Source organism: Pteropus medius, unplaced genomic scaffold (assembly GCF_902729225.1).
Source record: "Pteropus medius unplaced genomic scaffold, Ma_sr-lr_union100, whole genome shotgun sequence".
Lineage (NCBI taxonomy): Eukaryota > Metazoa > Chordata > Mammalia > Chiroptera > Pteropodidae > Pteropus > Pteropus medius.
Genome location: NW_024351729.1, coordinates 11,073,731 through 11,101,626, shown reverse-complemented (window position 1 = coordinate 11,101,626; position 27,896 = coordinate 11,073,731). Strand labels below are relative to the sequence as shown.

The window sequence follows — 27,896 nt, the reverse complement described above, 5'->3', positions numbered from 1 at the left end:
GGTAGTTGGGCAATTAAATTAGATTGAACTAGATTGAGATTAGAATGAAACACATTGCCAACAATATAAAAGTCGTGAATCCTACAAATTCAAAAGAGTACATAATTCAAAAAGGCGTTCAGATAATGTTAAACATGACGTTCCCACTCCACTAATTTCTATAAACATAAAAGAAAAAGCACACTTATTTCTGACATTTAGAACCCTTAGAATTCTTTCAACTGTTTCTTAAACTTGCTGGGAATGCTCGCCGTTGTGCATGGGGCGTGGAGGGTGAGAATTCCTGGTTGCCGGCTTTCAGCTAACCCAAGGAGATAAAAACCAAACCTGTCCACTCAGCCTCCTGCCTCCATCCAGGAAGAAAGGAACACGCACGCACCCACAAGGAAACTACCTCAAGAAAGCTTCCGCGGCCTGGGAGATTCCAAATTTTCTCCTCGCATTCCAGACAACCGAAAGGAGGCAAACTTAAGAAGCTTTTGAAATGCGGTAATGCGAGGTCGGCGTCTCTGACCCGCTACTCCACCCCCGCAGGACCGCACGAGACACACCCCGGGCCAACCCTCGCCCCCACAGAGCCACCCCAATAACTCCCACAACATTGCCATCATCTCGCACCCGGCCCCATTTCTGCCACGCAGACCCCTCTATTCTCCGACACCCTCCTCACCGCGCTCACGTTAGTTGCGCTGACACCGCAGTCCGACATCTAACTTGTTTCCTCTCCCCCTTAATAACCCTGGGCCACCAGCAGCTACAAGGAGGGGCATGCTGAGAAGGGGCGTGACTATCTGAAGCCCCGCCCAAGCATACCTGCGCAGTCGCAGTCGACTCGGATTCTGAAAACGGCGGGGGCCAGCCAAGGGACTCCAGTCTCACCCCAGGCCTAGACGTATGGGGGCGGGAGGCGGAGGTATGCGGGTGACGTGCTGACGTCAACGCCCCTGGCACCGCTGGGGTCTCTCATACGTAGCCTTCGGCTAATACCGTCATTTCCGGGAGTCACCTGAGGGCGGAAACCATACCATGATAACTAATAGGTATTTTGTTTTCATTTCTTGTTATGGAAGGGGGATTGGTCCTGGTAATTATATAATAATGTGAAAATAGACAACTGCCCCCACACAACGCCTCAAATCCTTTTCCCTAAATGAGTTTATGCCTCCTACTTTCCTCCCCACTGAGCGTGAAGTCCAAAGGGCTTATTTTAACAGTACTAAAGGCTTTAAACCGGTTTTGCTCTTTTAAGGCTACACAAAACGGCTACATTTATGAGATATAAACAACTTTAAACAAAACGGCTACATTTATGAGCTATAAACAACTTTAAACACAAAACGGCTACATTTATGAGATATAAACAATTTTAAGGGTTTTTTTAAGGGGGCAGGGAAGACTAAAATTACCTTGGTACACAAGTTCCTGTTCAGAAAAAAAAGTGCAGCGTGCCGCCAGCATTCATTTAATTTTATATAAATGCTCTTTGATGCTGAACCAAATCTGACTATGTGAAAATAAAGTATAAAAACTTCTTGTTATTTCTGAACATAAATTATCTCTAATCCTAATGTTAACAGAAATGTATACATAAATCAGGTTCATCAAATGAATCTTCAGCTAACACGTGTTCGAAAATCTTATTTAATATCGCGCATAGGAATGCTACATTTTCTAGGATTTGACATTTTCAGCGATTGAGAATTACTATATTTTGTAAATGGAAATACCACTACTAAAAACAATTCTATAAATAGAATAATGTCATTTGTTTCCAAAGACTATCGATATATTAGAGCGATGCAAAAATAATAAAAGTGAGATATTTCGTGGCAAACCTTAGGGCTAAGATTAGGACTGTAATCCGTGAGTTATCTCAGGTAAACGCTGAAGCCACAAGCACCACTAGCAAGTATTCTCAGGACAAATGGAGAAATGGGTTAAAAAATGGAGAAATGGGTTAAAAAATGGAGAAATGGGTTAAAAAATGGAGAAATCAAGCATATTAAAAAGTGAACTAATATAATGAAACCATCGCTAATCTTCCAGAATTATCAACTAATGTCCTATCTCGTTTCATATATACCAGCAATTGGCAAACTAACAAAGAGCCAGGTAGTAAATATTTGAGGTTTTGCTGACAACTTAAAATAAGAATATTTCATGGTATGTGAAAATTAAATGAAATTCAAGTTCCAGTGTTACAAAGTTTGTTGAAATAGAACCATGCGTATTCTTTTACTATTGATAGATACTTTCATTCTCAGATGACAGAGTTGAGGATAATTTCGAGTAGTTGTTTGCAAATTATGCCTTTTCAGCATCTCTCCTTGGTTGTCTAGCAGGTATGTGAAACTTAGTCTGTAAAAACTTCAGGAGGAGGGAGAGGAATTCCTTTTGCTACAGAATCCCCCATTTTAGTAATTAGTAAGCCATGCTTCCAGCTGGTCAGTCCAAGAACTGAAGGAGGATCCTCACCATCTATCGCATATACCTCACATTCTGTCTAATCCTTTCAGATATATCTTCATACTACATCCAGAATCTATTTTTCTATACCACCACCACCACCACCACCACCACCACCACAACCACCCACCACCTTGATGTGAGTTACCACTAAATCTTTTCTGGCTTATTGTAGACTTCTGGTTTTTCTCCCTGCCTGTGCCTCTGCATTCTTCCCACCCATGGATTACTCTCTACACATCAACCAGAGTGATCTTTTAACATAGAAAATAAGATGTCACTCCTCTGCTAAACCCCCTCCCACTTAAAATGGCCAGCAAGGACCTGTGTTTTCCTCCCACACTTCCCTCTCTAATTTCTCTATTATTCTGGCCTGCCCTTATTCCACTCCAGGCACATGGCTTCCTTGCTGCTCCTCAAATTCACAAAGCACACTCCTATCTCAGAGATTTTACATAAACTGCCCCTCTAAGTGGAATTCTTTTTCCCCTGTAATTTTTTGATAGACATGTTGTACTAGATAAAAGCAACGACAGTAAATAGGGCTTTCATAAAGTGGTGGTGAGGTGCTAGGGGAGTCCTACGATTAGGTCTCAGTCTTTTAGTGAGCCTATGAACTGTAACATTACAAGTGCTTCACAGTTTTTCCCCCTTAGGTGAGACAGGATAAGTAGAGTGGGCTAGAGTTGGGTATTTTCCTTCCCTCAGATCAGTTAGGCTCTGATAAAACCCCAATGGTTTAGGCTCTAGTAAAATAGTTTCTCTTCATAGCAGGCCTTGTTAAAAGGAAGAGAATGTTCTGGTTATTTGAAAATAATTTTTCCCCTCCCCCTGCTGGAAGCATAAGGGGATTTTTCTCTGATACTTACTGTGAGAACCTGATTGAGTTCCTAAAAATAAAACAAAAATGCAGGCCTTCCCCCAAGCCTGAGACAGCCCGCCCCTAAGCCCCTGGAGTTTTTAACTCTCGGACTTGTCCACTGAGTCTCCAGCAATTTGCCAATTACATTTCAGGTTTTCCTACGCCAGTACAGGTTCTCATGGAGAATTCTGCTCAGGTTTTCTGCTCTGGTAGGTTGTGATTCTCTGTATTCACCTGTCTGTCTCACGATTTAGGGGCAACAATTTGCCCTATGACCTCATGTTTAGTTTTTCCAGGTTTTTACTTGTTAGCACGGAGTGATGACTTTTAAGATTCTTACATGCCAAACCAGAAACTAGAAGTCTTGTCTATACCTTTCAATAGGTCCCACAGAGGTGCCTAATCTACAGTGTCAGGCATGCTAATGCAAACACCTGATTATAATTATATTGATTAGAATATCAGTGATACCAAAATTTGTTAGCCACCCATTTACAGATTTTTTAAAATTAACATAGATGACTTTATTAGAATCACAGAACTAGAGAACTGAAAGTTACCTTAGAAACCATGTAATTTAATATCTCCATTGTAAATATTAAAAAAATCAAGGCCTGAACCTGAATCGAAGCCTCTAGACCAGCACTATCCAATAGAAATTTCTGCAGTGATAACAATGGTCCACATCTGTATTGTTCAGTACAGTCGCCACTAGCTATATGTAGCTACTGAACAATTGTAACATGACTTGTGCAAATGAGAAATAAATTTTTAGTTTTATTTAACTTAAATAGACACTTGAGGCTACTGTATTTGACAGTACAGCTCTAAAACTAATTTGCACTGTAGGAAACATGGGATAGAGGAACAAGTTAAATGGCAATTTATTAAAAATAAATAGAGGTCTAAAAGGGTTGACTTGCCCTGTAGCACACTGCTTGCTGTTGACAGAACTGGAACTAGAACTCAGGACTCCTTAATCCTAGGCTTTTTAGACTATATTGTGCTGCTTTTTCAGAATCTATGGGATGATGAATTTGGAACAGTGTTTCTCAACCTCAGGACTATTAACATTTTGGATTGGGTAATTTTTTGTTGTGGGGAGTTGTCCTGTCCATTGCAGAATGTTTAGCAGCATCCCTGGCCTGGTACAAGGTCACACAACTAGCTAGCAAAAGGGAGAGGTAAAATTCATACCAATTAGCCATATCTGAATTTAATGCCCATGTACTTCTATCTGGATACTCATCTTTCTAACAACTTCTTTAGCACTCAGGATTGAAAAGGCAGATATGAAGTATAAGATTAAAAAGGAAATAGAAATAGAATAAACAATTCTTAAAGGGTTAAAGGTGCATTCAATGGGGAGAGTTAGAGCAGACAACCACCAAATAATAAGCATGGTTAAGGCAGGTTTCTTATAGAGACTGGTACCTGAGTAAGACCTTGAAGAAATGTTAAAATTTGGGTGCAGGAAGAAAGGGGAATTCTGAAAAGAGAATGACGTAGGTAAAAGTTTGACTCCTGAGGAAATTCTCCACCAAATTTGAGCAGACCATAAGCAGTCTAGCTGGGGTAGAAGAAGGAAGGAGATGAGGTTGGGAAGATATAGGTTGTAATTAACTCTCACAGTGTGGGCAGGAGTCTTGATTGCTGGCTTAATGATTTAACTTTCATGCTATATAAAATTAGAGTTTTTAAGTAGGGACATGACAAGATTAAAACTATATTTGTTGTTTTAGGCCTTGTCATGTCTTTCTCAAGGCAAAATGTAATCATGCAATCTCCCCCAAACACACAGAATATAGTAATTAAAATTCAGCTGAAACATGAAAGAAAACCACTTTGCTTTCATGTATAATGAACTTTCTATGGTTGCTAGAAAGTTAATTGAAAGTTAAGATGGCCACAGTCTATAGTAGAGAAAAATTCTTTAATCAAGTAGAAGAAGGAAATTATAGGAAATTTTAATTTAAAGATTAGCATTTTCTCTTTTTCAATTCTAATTTCCTTTTACTTAAATGTGAAGAGAAAAATTTGAGACCAGGAATGATTCCTGGTTCTAAGAAAGCAGTTTTTTTAAATTCAGTTGCTCTAATTCAAATTCACATTAATCGATATCTGGGATTTCTTTACCTGTTATGTATCAAGGAATATTTCTTTTTCACAGCAATACTATAAGAATTAAGAAGAAAAAACAAACCTTTGTGCAATCTCTACCCCTAGGTCTGCTATACCACCACACATCTCAATGAGTTTTTCCCCTACATTTGTCACAGTAAAAATCAAAGAAATGTATGATATATCTGATATTAATCTATTAACATTCCTAGTTACTATATCTCACACGGTTTTCAGTTTTGTGAATAATTGTTTTGACTTGTACATTCATTTGATTTATTGGCTCTTTTTACTTTTTCTATTTGAGTAATAAAGCGGGTTAATAATTATCAACTTATTTGGAATTAAGGTATTGAGATCTAGCGCTTCAGGGGTAAATGACTATAACCGTGACTCATGGGGCTTTAGTTTTTCATATTACATCAAAATTGTAAATGCAGTCAAATAGGTAACACTTAAAAAATAGATCTGAGATCAGGGAGGTCCTAGTTATATTGACAGTTTGATGCACAATAAAGGCAGCTCAGCTCAACACTGATTAAAACAATAAATGCTTCACAGTTTTTCACAGACATTTCTGGAAAAACATATACTATTTCACTTCTTTTTTATTATAATGAATTTAATATAAGGGGAAATATTTTCGTTTACTGAGCACTTCACTCTCATATTTCCTGGCAAACGGATCATTAGTTTTTATCACATGATTCATCATGATGAAACACATTAGTAGAACAAGAAGATTATGGTTTTCAGCTGTAAATAAACAGATGGAAAATAGTGCCCTAAAGAAATAAGTGTGAATGAACCAAAAGCTTGTTTCAGTACAAATTAAGAGAACAGAAAATTAAAAACAGAACTTTTTTTTTTCAATTTACTTTTTAAGTTTCTGAATGAGAAATCAAGCAGTCTCTGTAAAGGATATTTCCTTAGTTGAATAATTTTACAAATAGAAATGGCATCACAAAAGCCTAGCTTCCTAATTTCCTAATTACATCTTCTTACTGTTTGCAGTTTACCCACTCAGTCCCATTCAGTTTTCTGATGTTTTAGTGGATATTGAAAGATCATTTTATTACAAAAAAGAGAACCACTTAGGGGTAGTGTACAATGGTAAGTTATTATTTAATGGTTACAGTTTCAGTTTGAAATGAAAAAGTTCTAGAGATGGATAGTGGTGATAGTTGTACAACAGTGTGAATACTGAATGGCAATGAACTATACACTAAAAAATGGTTGAAATGGTAAATTTTACCTTATGCATAGTTTACCATAAAGAGGAAAAAAAAGAAAAAGTTATTCCACTTGATTAAGTTATGGTAAAAAGGCAAGAAATTCTATAAGCAAAATTAGACATTTTGTGTAATATTTAATGCATTATAAATTTTATTTCTCGCCAGTCACTTGTAACAACTCTTAAAAATAGAGGTTATGGAAGCGATTATAAATTCCAGATACATTAGTGATCAGTAACTGACCAGCTGAGTCAGCATATGGATAATGAAAATAGCAATTTCTTTTCCTTTTTTAGGTTCCTTATTCACTCTTTAGAACTTTTGCTTTAAAATTAGGTCTTGGTAATCACCAACCTAGCCTACTTCCTCAGCTGTGCCCCTAGAAATCCTATTATTTTTAAGTCTCTCTATTTCTGTTCTTAACTACATGTATAAATTAAGGGGTGAATTAAGCTAATATAACACAGATACGATAAAATATTGTGGATTAAATAAGACAGGAATTTTAAATCTTACTCTCATAACAATTTAAAGGTGAGTAAGCTGTCCAGGTGATAATTCCACAGTGAGATTCAAGGACCCCAGTTCTCCCCTTCTCATTGCTCTTCCAACCCCTAGGACATTTACCTTGTCAAACAGCTCACAGGAAGGGAGAAAGAGTGAAAATGAATGGCTATTTCCTTGTAAGCATGTGACATGGAAGTTGCACATCACTTCTCATATTCCATGGGCAGGATGTTAGTCAGTGGCTACATCCACTTGGAAAGGATACTGGAAAATGTTATTTCTCACTAGGAATCCATATGCCTAGTTAGTACTATGGGAAAATATTTTGGGTAGGGGAGAGACAATTTGCTGTCTGCCAAACTATCCTACGCCCACCATCATCAGGACAATTGAACTTAGTTTGTTTTATTCTCTTATAATATCAATATCTCAAAAGACTAAAAACTATTACATTGCATCTATCATAACATTCTTCTAAAAGGTTCCCATAGTCTTCTTATTCCACAATTCCTATTTAACAAACCACCTCAAAATTTAGTGGTGTAAAACAACCATTGAACTGTCCTCACACATTCTATGGATCAGGAATTTGAGCACAGCAAAAAAGGGATGGCTTGTCTCTGCTCTACATCTGAGGTCTCAGCTGGAATTCTCAAAGGCTGGGAGCAACTCCACAGCTGAGGGCTAAAATCTGTAGACATCTTCATTTACATGTCTGGTGGTTGATGCTGGCTGCTGGCTTGGGACTTTAGCTGAACTGTCAACATAATACCAGCCTCTAGCCTTTACATTTAGTCTATCTGCATGGGCTCCTTTAGGCTCCTCGCAGTGATTTCTTAAGGAAGAAACAAAAAGCACTAGCCATAAAGGATTCCTTAAAGGAAAAAATTGACAACTTTAACTATATTAGGATTAAGAAAACCTGTTCCTCAAAAGTACCATAGAGAGTGAAAAGAATATTTTCCCTACAATGAGAAATATATTTGCAACGCATATTTCGATAAGACTCTTATAAGACTCTTATATATTTAGAATATATGAAGAACTCCAACAAACAAGTAATGTAAGCTATCTAAAAATTTTTTTAAATAGGCAAAATATTGCAATTGGTCAATCACAGGAAGGGAAATACAAATGGTGAACAAATATTGAAAAGGTACTCAAACTCAGTTGCAATTAAGGAAATATAAATTAAAACCAAAATTAAAAACTACTATATACTTATCAGCTTTGAAAAAATTGGAAAGTCTGACAATAAAAAGTACTGATAAAGATATGAAACAACTGGGATCATCTATTGTTAGTGAGAATATATATTGGTATAATCAGTTTGGAAGTCAGTTTGGCACTATCCGGTAAAGCTAAAGATAGGAATATCTAATGACACAACCAATGAGTACTTTGCATGTGGGCTAGAGAAACTGTGTGCATGTGTACCAGATATGTGTACCTTTACATATCCATACATATTTGAACATCAGTCTATGTATTTCACCAATTTAATAAAGGAGAAAAACCAGACAATCATTTCAATAGATGCAGTATGTGACAAAATTCAACATCCATTCATAATGTAAACTCCCAGCGAACTAGGGAAGATCTAAATCTAAAGAACTCTAAATGTGTATGAACTACAGAATGTTATGCTTACTTTCCAGTCTAAATATCTTCTGAATTATTTGGTATATAAAATCTAAGATAGTAGTTCAGGGCCAATGTTCCTTAATAATTGTCCCTCTATTACATCTTTGTAACGCCTTTTTAGTTAAGTATTTTGTGGCAAGGGATTTCACAGGTCGAAGTGGTTGAAAATAAAGTGTTAATACTACTTTGGAAAACATATAGTTCCCACATTAATAAAGTAATGCATATCCTAAAGTCCCTTATCTGAAGGATCACCTTTTAATTTACAGATGGGAAGTAATTCTCGAGGTTGGCAAGAAGCATACTTTCCTTATGAGTGAATGTTGATAGTTCACTAATTGTTTAAAGTTAAATCTAGTTATAACACAGACTCTGGAAGAAAAAAAAATTCTTGGATTTAGACCTCTAATTCTGGGTTTCCTAACTATATGATCATGGGCAAAGTATTTAATCTTTCTGAGTTTGTTTTTCTTCCATAAAATTAAGATAATAATACCCAGGCCAGTTGTGAGGATTAACTGACAAATAAAAAGCATCTGGCACTCAATAAATGTTATCTATAATCCTATTTTGGAACTAAGTAAAGTAAATATGTTAAATGAACAACACCTTTACCTTCCACCATTGTTGACAGTCCAAATGCTGCATAGCTTGGAAGGGTAAAAAGAAAGTGCATGCTGCTAGGTAGCAAGTTATTATGTAATTCTTTTAAATAATTTTTCGAAACACTAAGGATTGTAAGTTTCATGTATATTTTTGAAAAAACAAGTGATTAAACATGTAATTTACTGTGTTTAATTTTATATCTATATACAAAGTCCATACAATTCTTCCTAAGTGTTTAAAATTCCTCTTTCATAACAAGTGATTCGGGTGTTCTGCTCATTTTCTCTTTAAAATAAATGCTTTCAGACCTACATCATGAGCAGAATTCTTGCAAAGCTAGGGAAAGTAAGAAAATTTAAGAATTCTAAGATTTAATGGTTGTGGCTTATCTAATCTCAAATTTTAAAATTACTCAGCTAAGTATCAGAAGACTACTTCCAAATCATGTCTACATAATTTCAGTTCCAGATGATTTCATATGTAATAAACATGTAACTTATTCCCTATAATTTAGTGTTCTCAGCTGTGAAATAGGAAAATACATACACTTGGTTCCATCAGAAATTTTGTGTAGAAAAATTAAGCAACATGTGAAAATACTTGAAAACAAAGTGAACAACAAATCTTACCTATCTCACAAGGGAAATATAAAAATCAGATGAGATACTGTATATATAATGTGTTCTAAAGGGAAGGTTAATGTTGAGAATCACAATTTGGAGTAAATTTTTACAATGTACGCAGTAATACATTTAGTAGTAAATGTATTATATAAATATAATAAATGCTGATATACTATTTCACAAATTTGCTTTATTCATTTATCTATAAAAATTTACTTGATTCATCTGCTGTGATCTGAATTATTTTGTTCCTTTTCAGTTTAATGTTCTAGAGTTTTAAGTATAAATGTTTCTCAAAGTGCCCTAATGTTGAGAGTTGAAAAGAGAAAAAAAAAATACAAAGGATAATTTTCTACTGAAATTTTTTTAGCAACTAGCTGGCTTCCTCTTAAAATTCATTAACCATGATTATCATCATTAAACAAATCAATCTGTGCTGCTCTCTCTGAAGTACAATACATGAAGTTGCCTATACAACACCACTTGATCACAAATCAATATCTCTGTGGCCTTAAATTTTGGACTCTTATTTAAAATCACTTCTTTTATTTCTCTGTCAATGCACAGCATGTGTCACTTTCCAGTATCATGACTAGATTTTCTTCTATATTCCACTTAATTTTAATTTTCATGTCAGAACAAATTATATAATTGTTTTATAATCTAAAGTATTCTCTAAATCATTTGGTACTTACATGTAATTCCAATATTGGCTGCTGCTTAATTGATCTTTTTTTAGGCTTTGGAGTCAGACAATTCTGCCCTTTCCAGGTGATCTGGAAAAAATTATTTGATCTTTTTGAACTTCAGTGTCTTGAGGTTAACATGTGGTTAACAATACCTTCCTCATACCATACCAAACCTCCTATTCCTCACAACCCACTAATTCCTTGCAAAGGTGAATATAAAAAATTAAAAATTTATTTCATTGTGTTGGGAGAATCGGTTACTTGAAAAAAAAAAAAAAAACTCTTTGTGGAGAACAGTATGGCGGTTCCTCAAAGAATTAAAAATGGAACTACCTTATGACCTAGCAATTCCACTTCTTGGTGTTTATCCAAAGAAATCTAAGGCACTGATTTGAAGGGATATATGCACCCCTCTGTTCACTGCAGTGTTGTTTGCAGTGGCTACAATGTGGAGGCAACCTAGGCACCCATCAATAGATAACTGGATGGAGAAGATGTGGTGCATATGTGCAATGGAATATTATTCAGCCGTAAAGAATGAAATCTTACTATTTGCAACGACATGGATAGACCTAGAGAGTATTATGCTAGGTGTGATGGAACAGACAGAGAAAGACAAATACTATGTAATTTCATTTATATGTGGAATATGAAGAACAAAATAAACGAACAAACAAAACAGAGAGAGACTCATAGATACAGTGAACAGACTGGTAGTTGTGGGTGGGAGTTGGGTAGGGAGGCTGGGTAAAAAAGCTGAAGGGATTAAGAAGTACAAATTGGTGGTTACAGAATAGTCACAGGATGTGAACAATCTAGTAAAAAAAAAAACTATTTAAACTTATCCTGTGTACCACAATAATTCAGTATATATATTTAAAAAAACTTATGAAAGCTATAAGAAATTTTAGATATTTACCTCCCATCTAGTTGAAGTAGTACTGTTTAAGCACAGAAGTTATCAAAATAAAAGGCAAATTAAAAACTGGGAAAGAGAATTATATATAGATAGAAGTAATATATTTGATAAAACACATTATGTTTCACCCAACAGCCTTGAGAAAAAAGACCTAGTGTATAGACATGGTAAGAAATCTAAGACTAAAATCGGCATCCACAGTAAAACAACATATGACACTACTGTATAATAAAGAATTCGACTCACCTTTTGTCTATGATTCTTGGGAATGAATCTAAATTCCTGGCATTTCCCAAGTAAAAGGAGTGTCTTTGTTATTCATTTGCCCTTTGGATCACACCTGAGTTTATCCAAATGGGGTGACCTTCGGTGGGCCCTTAGGTATAGTCAGGATCGAGACTGGTCATGCCAGAGAGACCAACCACGTGATTAGAAGGTTGAAGCTTCTGAGCCACATGATATCAGCCCAACTGCTGATCTCCAAGAAAGGGATGGGGCCTAGAGATTGAGTTCAATCACAGGGCCAATGATTTAATCAATCATATCTATGTACTGAAACTCCGATAAAAGCTCTAGACATGAAGCTCAGTGGTGCTTCCTTGTTGATAAACACATCAATGTGATGGGATGGTGAAGTGCCCCAACTGCATGGGAGAAGGCACAGAACTCTACATTCAGGACTCTCCCAGACCTTACCTTCTATGTCTCTCATATGTTCCAAATTTGTATCCTTTCTTATAAAACTATTAAGTGCCTTCTTGAATTCTCAGTCATTCCAGCAAATTGTTAAACTTGAAGGGTTCATTGGATTATCCCAGATTTGTAGGCAGCTGGAAATACAGGTGGCTTGGGGATCCCACTTTTGACTGGTATCTGAAATGAAGGCAGGACTATGCTCTTTAATTTGTGTGGTCTGTGCTAGAACTGAATTGCAGTATACCAGCTAGTGTCACAAAAAACATCAATTATGTAAAATATATTGAGAGAGGCATGTAAGAATAGTTGCCAAAATATTACTCGTGGTTATCTCCATGATGATTTCAGGTGATTTTTTATTGTTTTAAAAACATCTTTCCTATCTTGATCAAATTTTTTTTACAGTGATCATATGTCCTGTCTATAATACAGGGAAACTTTTTACATTGTTGGGGGAAAAAAATAAGGTCTTGACAATATGCTATTAAGTGAAGAAACTAAGACACTGAACAGTAGGTATTATGTGATCCATTTATATTTATATATGTACACATCTATGTATATTTATATATATTTAAAGAATATGGCGACATACACATATTAATGGAATAAGGATAGGAATAAAATGCTGTTGACAGTGGTTCTATAAGAAAGGGAGCTAGGAAGGGAGTCATTTGCTACGTATATTTCTATATTGTTCAAATCTTTTACAACTAGAATATTTGTGTTACTCGAGTAATAAAAAAAAGACAAAAACAATCCCATAGAAACATTAAAAAATCTCAAGGCCAACAGAATGTATTTTTTTAAGTAGACTGCAATATAAAAATGGACTAGTGAAAAATTGATATTTCACATAAGAAAGAAATATATGAAAAATACCTCACCAATAAAAAAATGTTAATTTTAACAAAAGTGAGATATTTCAAATTAGAAAAGTTTTTATATTATTGTATTTAATTCTATAAGGACATGATCCAGTAGATGCACAATCAAAAATTACTGTGAGGTAGAATAAAACAATAATAAATTATAAAAATAAATTTGAAAATTTAGAAATGAGTAAAGCTCTAACTTCTGTGCTTACTACTACAGGGGCAAAATCAATGGAACTGTAAACTCTAGTGTAATTAAAAATTAAAATGACCTCAGTGTTTCCATGGAAATGAAAAGATCTCATGAATAAAAAATTACTATTTGCAACTGATATACAAGTCTGTTACTCTGAAAGCCACACATTGTTTTATAGCTACTACAAACTACATGTTTTTGTTTTGTTTTCTTCTTGTTTATATCTTTTGGTTATATTCTTCTTGAAGGTCTAAATATACCCATTTTTTTAATTAATGTAAGTTTGATGTTAAAACATTATAATGTATTTTTAAATGTTAATCAAACCTGAAAAAGAGAAGAAAGATCTTAAGATAGTTAAATATTTACATAATTCTAATCATCATTTTAAAGCCAGAATTTATACTGCCACCTAAACATATTTTATGTAAAAGCAAAGTAAGTGGAAAAGTTTAATATTTTATTAAATAAAAATTGAATAATGTATTAAAAAGATTTAAAAATTGATAGTTTAATTTAAAGTAATTTTAAAAACTAGAAAGCAGAAAGACAGGCTTTTCCAAAATATTTTTATGATCATGTCTAGATATCTGATGTCCCTTACCTGCAAGAGAATGTTATATGTAAATACGGTACATTATCAGGCATTTAGACTGGAGTTACCTTATATTATAATGTCTCTTGGAGACCCGTATTTATAATACACTGCCACCTAAACATATTTTATGTATGAATATGTATTTGGTGGCTAAAGGACTAAAATACTGAATATGTATTTGGTGGCTAAAGGACTAAAAAGATTAATTCAATTAGCAACTAATCTCAGATACTTCCTGCAACTACATTCCTTCATGGGTTCCAAAGTAAACTCAGCTGATCAGTCTGAAGCATTCCTGGTGTTCCTTTTAACATTTTAGCCATTTTTTCTGCTATAGCTAACCTAAATGTTGGAGGGCTCCAGGGCTAGATTCCAGGCATTCTCTACATTTTCTTCTCAGGTAATCTCTCTGTTTTCTAGTTTTAAATACCATCCATATGTCACTAAATCATAGACCTGTTTACCTCCAATCCTGATCTCTAAACTAGTATCTCTACTTAAAGGTTAAGTAGACTAGTGCCTACTTAACACTTCCTTTTGGAAGTCAAAATAACCACATCCAAAAGAGAGCTCTTGCTTTGCCTTATCTATCTCTCTCATCAGTTTTCTTCAACTCAGTAAAATTCACTACCATTCGTATAGTCACTCACACTAAAACCCTAGAGTCATTCTTCATTCCTCTCCTTTCATACACTATCCCTGCACCCGCTCCCTGCTCTACAATAGCCAACCAATCAGCAACTCCTGATGATTCTAACTCCAGAATATATCCTAAATTTGTCCATTTCTTGCCTCCTGTATGACTATCTATTTCCAAATCACCCTAAGCTTTCACCTGTGCAATTGCAATACCCTCCTAATTGCTCTCCCCATTTCCTCTTCTTTAAAATGTAGACAAATGTATGTTTGGGATATTGCTTTGTTTTTGCTTTGAAGTACCTCCCAAAAGGAACAACTTTAAATAGTTCCTATCAACAGTTCTCCAAAATAACCATTATAATTTCAAATAACACATCATTTAGATAGTTAAGAAGCACATTTGATTCTAAAATGAATACATATAAGATGCAGAAATCCAGCCCAGAGTGTGTATAGAATTAGGCTAAAGATAAACGTATGAATCGGACAACAGTCAGTCAAATCTTGTGCACCCTGTAACTTGGGGGTCTCACCTACCCAAAGAAGACTAGACTTTCATGGACAACGAAAGTGAGTAAAGTTCTGATAAGATCTTCATAAATGAGTCTATAGCCATGCCACCCTGAATGTGCCCGATCTCTTCTGATCTCAGAAGCTAAGCAGGGTCGGGCCTGGTCAGTACTTGGATGGAAGACCACCTAGGAATACCAGGTACTGTAGGCATTGAAAAAAAAAAAAAAAGATTTTCATAAATGACCTAAGGCAGTTTTTCCAAACAATGACAATCTGACGAGAAACCTTCTGAACATATAAGCTTACACCCATCTTCATCCCTATGAACTTCCTCTTATAGATGCACAATGAAGAAATGACAAGGACAAAAGATACAGAAGTATCATAATAATACAGATTTCTACTAAAAATAAAAGCTTTTCAAACCTGATCAATGAATACTTTAAAAGTTTCTTATTTGTACTCTCAAATTAAATAAACTAAACTTAGCATGTAGAGTGTTCAATGGAAAAGTAAGAAATCAGAGCTCAAACCCTATATAAACTTACCTCTCTATCACCATTGGAGAGACCTTGTGCAGAAGGCTCAAAGGGCCCCAGAAAAACATGCTGTTTTCAAGTTGACCAGATTTTGATGGGACCTCCAAGATCATCAAATGCTGGCTCCTTTAAAATACCTCCAAAGTAACCTGTTGATAAAGCAAAACTGAGTTTTTTGCTTACTGTGGTAAGGGTAAACACTATCTTGATAGTCTTTACGGTGTCTCACAGGGTAAGTCAGAGGTGCAGTATCTATGAGTTTGGGGGATCTGGTTAAAGATGAGTTTCAAAGCAGAGGATCTGACTGAAATTCGCATATTTTATGTAATAGTTTTTGACTGGAGAGAGGTGAGAGTTTGGAAGTGATTCTTTCACAATCTTCTGCCTTCTTACACCAGTATCTATTGTTCCCTTCACAACCTAAACTCTTCACCAGCCTAGAACTTCTTTAATATAAAATGTTTTAAAATTGGTTAATTGTATTACTGTCTGCCACTACGCTACAACTCTTCATAGGGACAGGATTAGGTTTTGTTAGGATGGGAAGTTGCTGATGGGTCTTCTGAGAAAGAACTTTGGCTCACTCACCTAGCACAGGTCTTTTGCCCATACCATTCTTCCTATCTGAACTCTGATCAGTGCTGGAGGAGAAGCAAGCATCATGGATAAAAAGGTAACAAATATGTAGATGAAAGGTACATGTTAGAGATGGTTACATGAAAAGACTAAACTTAAGAGTCTGCCTTCCTGGTGGCAACATGGAACCGCCATATTAGCCCTGGTCAGGTTGCCTTTGGCCTTGGTTTCATAATTAATTAATTAATTAAAAAGACCTCTTTATTTGGGCAAGTTACCATAATCATGTCTCTGTTGCAAGCAGCCAAAGGACACCCTAACAGACATATAAGCTTGAGAATAAGGATAATGCTTACCTTCCAGGATTTTAAAGTTTAAAATTAATAAAATTATAAAAATAAATATATATTGAGTGGCATGTATCAATATATAAGATCTTAATGTGGATTAACTCATTAAATCCTTATAACAATTCACTTAGGTAGCTACTACTACTATTCCCTTAGATAAAAAAAAAATATGAAGAACTGAAAGTCTTTGTAATTTGTCCACAGTTACACAGCTAATAAAGAGAGGGGGATTCACATGGCTTCAGAGCACATGCTCTTAACCGCAAGTCCAATCTACAATAATAAAAAAACAACTTATGTCATGCCAGGCAAAAGGTCGAGTGCTTTAACTAAACAATACAAAGCACCAAGTATAATGTCAGTTCTGTTCCTTGGAAGTAATGTCTTCTTTCTCTGAATTCTTACATGGTTTTATCTATATTCTTATTATCATATTTACTACTTTTTATGTTGTATAAAGTTATATATCTCATGTAACAGACACTAAGTTCCTTTAAGGCAAACTTTTAAGTCATTCATTTTGGTATCCTGCATGGCACCTTACTCTGTCAGTGATAGAAGGCTCAGTCATTATGACTGGTGGAGCCAAGACAGTAGAAATTGGAAACTATACCATCAAAGGTGGTCCCTGTATTATCAGGCATTTCTTGGGAATTACTTTGGACAAATCATATACCCTAAGTTTTACAATGATATATATACCTGTCTCACCCATATTTGTTGTACCCTATTCCATCTCAAAATCTATCTTTGCTCTTCTCTTACAACCTCCTACTTCCTTTCAACTCTACTGCTTCTGAAAAAACCCAGATGTGATATAATGTTGAAGCTGAGAACTTCCACATCTAGTCAAGATGAAGTAAAAGTGACTACACTGACCTTCGTGCCTGAAACAGCTATAAAAAGAATAAAATATATGAAGCAATGATTCTCAAAACATTGGACATCATGAAACAAAGGGCAGTAATCCCTGAAAGATGGAAAACAGATAAGATGAGGCCTATGTTATCTCAGATTGCTGTCTGAAGAGAGTTTCCATACTGTGGCACATGGAGGGGGAACCCAGGCAGAGTAGAAGAGATGGAACTTGGAATCCAGGAAGGTCAAAGCAACTAGAGTTTGTAGGATAAAGTGCTCAAGAAGAGAGAGCTACACAAATAGAAGGTCATGCTCTAGTCTTCAACAGAGTACAGTAGGTTCTCGATGTCCTTTTTTTCAACGTTGTTTCAATATAATGTTGATGAGCTTCCATAGGAACTTAACTGTTGTTTATATCATTAGCCTATGGTAAAACTGGTTTCATTATACGCTATTTCACGTAAAGTCACAGAACCTACTGATGACATTGAGGAATTACTGTACCTTACTGAACAGAGCATGAGTATAAAAAAAACTATTTGAGATTAGAGGGAAAAGCAACATGAAAGGATTTGAGGAAACAATCCCTGAGGCTCACAAGGGACCAGAAAAGTGCCTATTCCCACCAGCCAGAGTGGAAAACCTCATCAATTCAAAATTACAGTGTAGAATAGACAGAAGTGTTTTGCCTTAACAGTGAGACAAAATTAACATTAGATTAAATGCTGCTCTGGTTCTACCTAAGAAAACTTGAATGCAAGACATTATCGGAACATACTGTTTTCAGGAAACTTAACTGTGCCCTAGAACAAAACTCAAGAATATTTACAGGAATATAAAAAGGTAAAAGTTAAGTCTGACATCGAATCAAAAGTTAACCAGGAATTTAGAAAAGAAAATATATAAAAATAATGAGTAGAAAAATCAATTAAAATCGATCTCAAAAAAAAGAATTAGTACACAAGGGCATTAAAATAATTTTATAGTTGCATTATATATGTTCAAGAAAGGAAAGATTCAAGATGTCAATTAGAGATATGAAAGACAAAAATTCCTAAATTAAATTTCTAAAACTAAGATGTCTGTGTTGAAAAATACACTGGATTATCAACAATTCCAAGTTAATCTGAAGAAAAGACCAGTGAATTTGAAGACAGAGCAATATAAACTATATAAAATGAAGAGGCAGAAAAAAAATTGAAAAATAGAATGAGATCTCATATCAGTGAGATATGAGATAACTTCAAGCAGCCCAATATATATATAATTGGAATCCCTGATAGTTAGGAAGACAAAAATTTTTGAGGAAAAAAATAGTCAAAAAATTTCCAAATTTGAACAGAAGTGGTTCCATAGTGTAGCGATTAGAATGTCTGCTTTACACATAGAAGGTCCTGGGTTCATGCCCCAGTGGAGCCACAGTCCATGGTCTATGGCCATGCCACCCTGAACAAGCCCAATGTCTGATCTCGGAAGCTAAGCAGGGTCAGGCCTGGTTAGTACTTGGATGGGAGACCACCTAGGAAGACGAGGTGCTGTAGGCATAAATAATAAATAAATTTAAAAAAAAAATATGAAGAAAATTACAGATATAAGCAAATTGCTGACACCTAGTAATAAAAAAAATACAGTCACGTGCCATTTAACAAACAGTATGCATTCCAAGAAATGCATCATTAGGCAATTTGTATCATGTGAACATCATAGAACGTACTTACACAAATCTAGATGGTATAGCTTAGTACTGTATATGTATTTTTGTGGCTAGCAGTGTAGTAAGTTTGTTTACAACAGCATCACCACAAACACATAAGTAATGCATTGTACTATGACATTACCATAGCTATGTCACTGAATGATAGGAATTTTTCAGCTCCATTACAATCTTATGGGACCACCGTCACACATGCAGTCCGTTGTTGACTGAAATGTTATGTAGTGCATGACTGTATTAAAATCAGCCAGAGGAAAAAAAGACAGATATCCCAAGAAACAAAAATAAGAATGACAGCAGATTTCTCATTAGAAATAATTCAAGATAAGAGATAGTGGAGGAACATTTTTAAAATAAAGGAAAAACAGTTAACTTGGAATTCTTTATCCAGGGAAAATATCATTCAAAAATGAAGGCAAAATTGTTGTGGAAAATATAAAGGATGTAGGGACAGGTAGGTCCTGGCAACTGATTAAACATAAGGAAAAATGATGCCAGGCTTGCATGCACAGGAGATAAAAGGTAAAGAAGGCCCTCCCCCCCACCAAAAAGAAGGCAAAATACTTTCTCAGACATGATAAACTTGAAAGAATTCATACGCCACAGATGTACACTACAAAAACAGTAAAAGTTCCATTTAAAGGAATTTTAAAAGGAAGTAAAAGGAAAAAAATGACACTAGGTGGAAATATGGATCTACACAAAGGAATGAAAAACACTGAAAATAATAACTATATGGGTAAATAATTTTTTATTATTTAAATCTCCTTACAAGGTAACCATAAAGTATAAAAAATAACGTGGTTATTATATAGAAATAGAATGTATGACAATAGTATAAAGGTGAGAAAAGGGAAAAATGGAAGTATCCTTTTGTAAGATTCTTATATGCAAAATGGTGGAATAGTACTTGAAGGAAGACAGTGACAGTTAAAGATGTACAGTATAAACACTAAAGCAATCATTAAAATAACAAGAGTTACAGCTAATAAATCAATAAAGGAGATAAAACTGAATCACAGAAAAGCTCAATTGCGCCAAAAGAAGGCAGAAAAAGAAGGGAACAAGGTACAGATGGAACAGAATAAAAAATAGAAAGATAGAAGACATAAACCCAACCATATCAATGATAATATTAAATCAAAATGAAACCCAGTATATAAAACAAATTATACATTCTAATTAAAAAGTACAAGTTATTCTAGAAATGGAAAGATACAAGGCTGTTTTACTCTTTGAAACTGAACCGAAGTCTCTCACCATATTGAAAGACTAAAAATAGAAAATTCAAATGATATTTTCAATATATACAGGAAAAACACTTGTCAAAATCAAATATCCATTCCTAATAAAAACTCTCAGCAAGCTAAGAAGGAATTGACTCAATTTGATAAAGGATATATACAAAAATATGAAATATGTTAGTATCATACTTAAAAGACTAGATGCTTTTTCTCTAAGATCAGAAACAAAGCAAAGATGTCTCTTTTATATACTTCTTATTGTCTACAGCTGCCACCCTGAACAAGCCTGATCACATCTGATCTCAGAAGCTAAGCAGGGTCAGGCCTGGTTAGTACTTGGATGGGAGACCACCTAGGAAGACAAGGTGCTGTAGGCTTAAAAAATAAAATAAGGGATTGTAAGCTAACAAGGTCCTTGCAATCTGTGAGGTCAACCAATGGTTGCCTTGCCAAATAAATGAATGAATGAATGAACAAATGAACAAATAAATAAATTGTATTTCTATATACTAAAAAAAATTAGAAGTTGAAATTAAAAAGCAATGCCATTTTTAAGTTCTTAGTGATAAATCTGATGAAAGATAATGTGAGACCTGCACACTGAAAACTATAGAACAATGCAGAGAAAATTAAAGAATCAATATTAAGGTTTCAATTACCCTCAAAATGATCAATATAGTCTACATAATCACAGCCAGTATACCCTCAGGGTCTAAAAAAAGAAATTGACAAGGTGATTCTAAAATTCACAATGAAAAACAAAGGACTTACAATAGTCAAAACAAAGCTGAAAAAGAAGGTTCAAGGACTTATATTACCTGACTTCAAGATTTATTATGAAGCTACAGTAATCAAGTAATCAAAACAGTATGGTATTGGCCACAGGTTTTTAGTCTCGGCACTATTGACATTTTAGGCCAGATAATTCTTTGTTGTGGGGGCTGTCATATTCATTGTATGATGCTGAGCAGCATCTCAACCTACCAGAAACTAACAGTATCTCCCTAGTTGTGTCAACTAAACTATCTTCAGACTTTGCAAAATGTCCCCTGGAGGCAAAACTGTTTCCAAGAGTTTAGAGACCACTGAGATAGACGATAGACCACTAAAAGATATCAGGGGCCAGACACTGGCTCACATATTAATGGATTTTTCATCAAAGATATTAATTCAATTCAATGGAGAAAGTATAGTCTTCTCAAAAAATAGTGCTGGAACAACTGGATATCATATGCCAAAAAAAAAAAAGTCAATTTATATCTTGTACTATGTATGTAAAAATTAATACAAATGGATTAAGGACCTAAATGTAAACCTAGACATGAAACTTTTAGAAGAAAACACAGGAGAAAATCTTGGGTTAGGTAAAGATCTCTTACATACAACACAAAAGTATGATCCACAAAGAAAAAAACAAATTGGACTTCATCACAATAAGGAACTTCTGCCCTTTGAAAGATTCTATTAAGAGAGTGAAAATATAAGCTACAAATCAGGGGAACTATTTGTAAATTTATAATAATGGACTTGTATCTATAATATACTTTTTAATCCTCTATAGGAAGAAAACAGTTCAATTTAAAAATTGGTGATTCAAACAGACATTTCACTAAAGATTTATAGATGACCAAAAACACATGAAAAAATGTTCAACAGTGTTGGTCATTAGAGAAATGGAAATAAAAACCACAGTGAGATATTACTACACACCTATTACAATGCCTAAAATTTAAAAGCCTGTCCATACCAGATGTAAGCTAGAATGCAATGCACCTGGAACTTTTATACACTGCTGACAGGAATATAAAAAGTTACAATCATTTTGAAAAATCAGTTGAGAATTTCTTAAAAATTAACTATATATCTACCACATGACTCAGTCATTCCACTCCTATTTACCCAAGAGAAGTGAAAGCGTATGTCCAAAAAAAGACTTCTATACAAATGTTCAGAGCAGTTTTATTTGTGATAGCCAAGAACTATAAACAACCCAGATGTCTATCAATGGGCGAATGAACAAATTATGGTATATCCATACAATGGAATACTACTCAGTAGTAAAAAGGAATAAACTATTCATTCTGTGACATAGATAAATCTCAAAATAACTATGCTGAATGACAAAAGTCAGATTTTAAATGTTTTCATTTTTATGAAATTGTAGACAAAGCAAATTGATCTCTAGTGACAGAAAGCAGATCAGTATGTTTGGAGACGGTGGGATAAGGGTAGTGGGAGGGAAAAGTGGGAATGGATTACAAAGGGATACTAGAAATCTTTTGGGGGTGATGGATATGTTCATTATTTTAACTGGGGTGATGGTTTCATATACATATACATATATAAAACTTATCAAATTGTACACTTTAAAATTTTGCAGTTTATTGTTATGTCAATTATATTTCAGTAAAGATACTTAAAAGAAAAACTTTGCTGATACTGGACTCTCGCTGTCTTCTGGTTTTAGAACTCATTTTTTATTGAGATATAATTAACTTGTAATGTTTAAGGTGTACAGTATGTTGATTTGATAATTTATATATTGCAATATGACTACCATCACAGCATTAGAACACCTCTATCACATCATATAATTATAATTTATTTTTTTTGTGGTGAGAACAATTAAGATCAGTCTCTGAGCAACTTTGAAGTTTATAATACAGTATCTTTTACTATAACCCCTATGCTGTACATTAGATCTTCTGGACTTTAGTTGCAAGTTTATGCCCTTAAACATCTCCCCTACACTCTTATACCCATGTATCACACTCTCAAAGGTTTCCCATATTAACCATACGATTTATTTTTCTCATGAATCTATTTAGGATCCATTAATAAGTAAGGTTTTTTTCAAAATTCTGACTTTATTCCTATAGTTTTAAGAATTCACTCAACAACAAATATTTGTATTACTTAACAACAGAATTCATAGCTAACATATATGTGGCAAAAGTATACCAAGACTTTGCCATTATGACTAAGTTAATTAAGTAGAATTACAGATACTTAGATACCTAAACGATACACCATTTAAGATGTCTAAAGCCTGAATCAGCCGATGGAGAAGAGTCAATCTTTCTGGAGAGAGAAAGATTTTCTATGGTCTTTAAAAATAGGCAGAGTAGAATAAAGCAAATAAGGCAAAGAGGGAAAAAATTAATGATCCCTCCTTTTTAAATAAATATTTCTGCCATTACTCCAAAAATATAAAGCTTTACTTGAAGATGTCACAGTACCAAAATGTGAGGAAAAAAGAATTATCTATATCATATCTCACACAGTGTTTCAAAATACTAATGGTTGGCTTAGTTGCCAGTACTAAATGCATATATTATGCTTAAACACTTTCAGGTTCCAAATTGAACATAAATCTCTAGCCAAAATTCTCAGGTATTAAAGTATTTATTCAGCATCTTCAAGATGAACAAAACTACCACTACCTCCAGGAAAAGTATAAAAAGAAACTAACAAGTTTAAGAAAAAAAGCACAGTATTTTTAATGAAAAAAATACATTTTAACAAAAACACTATACATTAAGTTACAATATATATATATATATACACACACACACACACTTTTTTTTAAACTGTTTTTAAAAACCTGGTACAAATTAAATGACATCTTTCTCATATTTACATGATGAAGTATGCATTCTGACAAGATACAAAGAAAGATGAAACACAGGCTGGCAGACCTCAAAATTAGAAACTTTAATGTAGGACCAGATCTCCAAATCTGTTTTCTATCACTTTTGTGACTTTTAGAAAACATTTACCTTGTATAAGAAATAAAAGCTTTTTTCTTTTAAGTTAACTACTTACACAAAAAAAATTAATACTGAGGGAAAAGCCCACCATGGCTGTGTTTATCTATAATTCACTGTAGAAGTTCACTTGGAGACTTGGAACATAAAAACTACAATGAAGAAACAAGCTCAGCTTATTTTGAATGTCCAACTTACTACTACAGATATTACACCTTGTAATAAATGATGCAAAAGAGCGTATGTCAAACTTTGCTGTAGAGTTGTTAGGAGAATGCCAAACAGATACTGAAAATTTTTATGTACTTGTCTTTATTACCCTGTTCATTTAAAAAATAACTGAAAATTTTAAATACATAAACATTTTTGAAGTGATGCTAAGCACCTTTAAAATACAATACTGATATAGTGTAATAATCGAACATGCATTTAGAGGACAAATGAATTTTTAAAAACTGATTTAGAAACCATTTTTAAAGCTACTTATTGAAATACTTACATGAAAATATTGATAGTTCCAGTTTCTACCTAAAAACCAAAAGAGTATACAATTAGGGATTTAAACCTTCCTTCATGCTCTTTTTTTTCTTTTGTTTTTTGTTTGTGGGGAGAATGCACTGTAACTGTCTGTCCTCATGATAAAAAACAAAAACAAAAACAAAAACAAAACCAGTATCAAAAGAGACATTCACGTAGAATGAAATCCAAGAAATATTTTAAAGTTATGTTAATTCTTGACCAAGTGCCAAAGTCTAAATCCTTGGACATCGCTCATGCTTATTGGTAACTGACTACAGTTTGTATCTTATCAAGCATTTCTCCTTAGCAACCCAACATCAAAAAAGAATGTCTCCAAAGAAATTAATTCATTTGGTGGAACATTTCATAATAAACTATTGTCATTAATGAAAGGTGAAGATCTATTATTTAAAATCTTGAAAAAAGTTTCCATAAAAACTGGAACCAACAAATGGGAAGAATATTACCTACAATACAACACTAAACTTTAATATGGACTTATTCCCTTTAAGTACACACCAACTAAAAGAAATCTGGGTTTGAGGTCACTATCATATTCAAGTTAGCATAACATAATAGATTTGGCATTCTAACTCTATAAATGCCCACATTGAATATTTTCATTTCTTAGGAAAAAGAAAAACAAGTCTTATGAAAAATCATATATGTAACTTAATGTTAACTATGCATTAAATAGGGGTATAAATAACAAATTTTATGTTAAATAGGATATAAATCTAAAGAGCAAGGAATTTTAAAATTTCACCCACTTCTAATATAATAGTGCTTTATACTTATATGTGTTGTGCATTTGAAACTATTAAAGTGAATTAAGAATGGAAACTGGACTACCTAAGGCCAAAAAAAAAATCATAGTCACGTAAAGCATTATGGTTAAGTTTCATATTATATTCCACATGCTTTGAATATTAAATATTAATATCCATTTGAAATCCTTATTACTTTTAAATATACCCACAGATGGTCTCTAGGGGGGAAAAAGCCTTTAGGTTGACTTCTTGACAGTTATAATTGACATTTCTAGTTTACCAACCTTCCAGAAAACAAAAGCTCATAATGAATATACTGATTAGTACTTATTCAGTATTTGAAGTAAATATACTTACTCAACAAGCAACTATACTTACTCAATAAGCAAATATGAACTAAATTTTAAACTATAAATACTTACCTTGAAGTCCTATACATTCTAATACCTTCAATTCAGTAAGAACTATGGCATAAAAAAATAAATCTAACTGAAATTCATTTCTAACCAGAGCTGAATTTTCAATACAAAATAGGGAAAATCCCTCTGCTATTAAAAAGTTCCCCAAATTATATGTAAACACCAGGGAATTCTATTATTCTTTCTGAATTTTCTCAATTTTTACATTTTTACCCATAAGTAGTGTTTTACCTACAATACTATATAAATCCATGCAATATACATTTATTTCTGTTGCTTATCTGATTAATTCAAGTTAAAATTCTTAGTACTTACAAAGATCCTTTAAATTTCTACTAGATGACCATTAGTATGCTATTGGTTTCTAGTTATAAGTATAAAAATTAGAATGGAAGAAGCTAAAATAGAAATACACAGTTTCCACAGATGTGAATGCTGGGCTTTGTGTTGTATGTAAAATCTACTGTTTTATCTTTACAAATGAGACAGACTACAAATATTCTCTCACCTCTCTGCCAATTTAAAAATTTCACAACTTTAAACAAGGAATAAGTTCTTTGAGAACTTAAAAAAGTCATTACATACACACACACATACACTCACACACACTATTTTTGTTGTTTTTTTTCATCTTTTAAGAGCCAAAATTGGTATTTCCAGGGGATGAGTTAGATAACTATTTGTGTTCAGACTATGTAACCATGGATAAGTTCAGATGATCTTTAGAAATACTGGCCTATCAGAGACTCAAAAAGCGTAAGAATCATACAAAATAAGAGGAGCAAAATATCTCTTAAGGTAGAAATATGGAATTGGCAACAAATATAGCAGTTTTAAATCAAAGCTGCTCATCAAACCAGTCTTCAGTCCACTTATCATAATGCTGCTCTTTGACAATATTCACCTTCTTTTCTATGATATCACCAGAAGTCACCAGAGTTGTAAAATTCTGAAAAGCTTCAGAAGTTTATGTTGCAGATAATTTCTTAGAGTCCAATTTTTTTTTTGCTTCCACAGACAATGCTGGTTCTTTGGGTTCTTGCTTAACTTGGGTCACAGAAATGGTACCTTCTGGATTTTCTTCAACTTTAAAAGCAAACATAAAAGAAAAACCCTAAAGGTTAGTATCATTTATAACACTGGAATTTTTAGAATTATATGAATTTAGAAGCAAGGCATAAAACAGTAGTTTGGAAAAAAGAACCAAGTAATTCGGAAAAGCAGTTGGTGTATTTGAGAAGTCAGTGCTTCTGACATCTTAACAGTCATTCATATTAAATTCCTTCATTATGCTTCTAGTAATGCAAAAAAGAGACCAAGAAAACTATAAAGTTAATCTCTTCTAAAGATGCTTTGACAAAAAATCAGTCCATAATTTAATAAAATTATGAAAAATATTTCATATTTAAACTTGTCTTTAAAAATATGTATCAATAAAGATCAGGAAGCCTATCATTAATTGAAAATAATTTGTTTTACAAACAGCAAGCATATGTATCATAAATTTGAAGACATGTTACCATTCCCATATGGTTTCCATATGTGGTCATGTATGAAGGAAAATGTTCCTTCCCTAAAGAAATTTCACTACATAAGTACTTTAGAAAAAAATATGCCACATCTTAAATGATAGCTCTGACAGCTGCACAAGCTTTGTGTTGGCTTATCAGAAATATTTCCGAATACGTGCATCATTCTGATTTCAAAGTACTTATGACCAAATTAATCTAAATTAACCTAAATCTAATATACCTGCAGCACTATTGTGAAGTGAACTGGCAGGTGAGATACCTAAGATAAAATCTCTCTCTCTCAGGAATATCGGTTTTTCAGTTTCTACAGGGACCCAAGGTTAAAGGGACCATATTTGCTCAGAAAAGTGTGAACACATCTACTCCTTGTCACAGATGAGTGTGCTGGAGTTTAACCCAAGCCACAGAGAAAACAAATA

At 33.9% G+C, this 27,896-nt stretch overlaps 1 protein-coding gene and 3 pseudogenes across 9 annotated transcripts in view; 3 read left to right on the top strand and 1 right to left on the bottom strand.

The window, feature by feature from the left end:
• Positions 1-27,896, bottom strand: part of CARF (calcium responsive transcription factor) — a 73,015-nt gene that overhangs the window by 1,057 nt on the left and 44,062 nt on the right. For 6 of the 9 annotated variants that reach the window (XR_005648999.1, XR_005648997.1, XR_005649002.1 and 3 more), the window contains 6 exons: positions 26,850-27,031; positions 24,737-24,765; positions 15,738-15,877; positions 12,369-12,545; positions 10,760-10,840; positions 814-1,006 (listed from right to left, as the gene is read on the bottom strand). Coding sequence is in view for 1 of the 9 variants with exons in the window: in XM_039844474.1 (XP_039700408.1) it covers positions 26,913-27,031 (119 nt within the window). In the remaining 8 variants the exon portion in view is untranslated. Of the gene's footprint in view, positions 1-813; positions 1,007-10,759; positions 10,841-11,752; positions 12,546-15,737; positions 15,878-24,532; positions 27,032-27,896 lie in introns of those variants that run through there. The other 3 variants (XR_005649000.1, XR_005649001.1, XM_039844474.1) reach the window with 3 other exon arrangements.
• On the top strand, positions 15,281-15,399 carry LOC120587923 (uncharacterized; annotated as a pseudogene).
• Positions 18,941-19,056, top strand: LOC120587879 (uncharacterized; annotated as a pseudogene).
• LOC120587775 (uncharacterized) lies at positions 20,731-20,847 on the top strand (annotated as a pseudogene).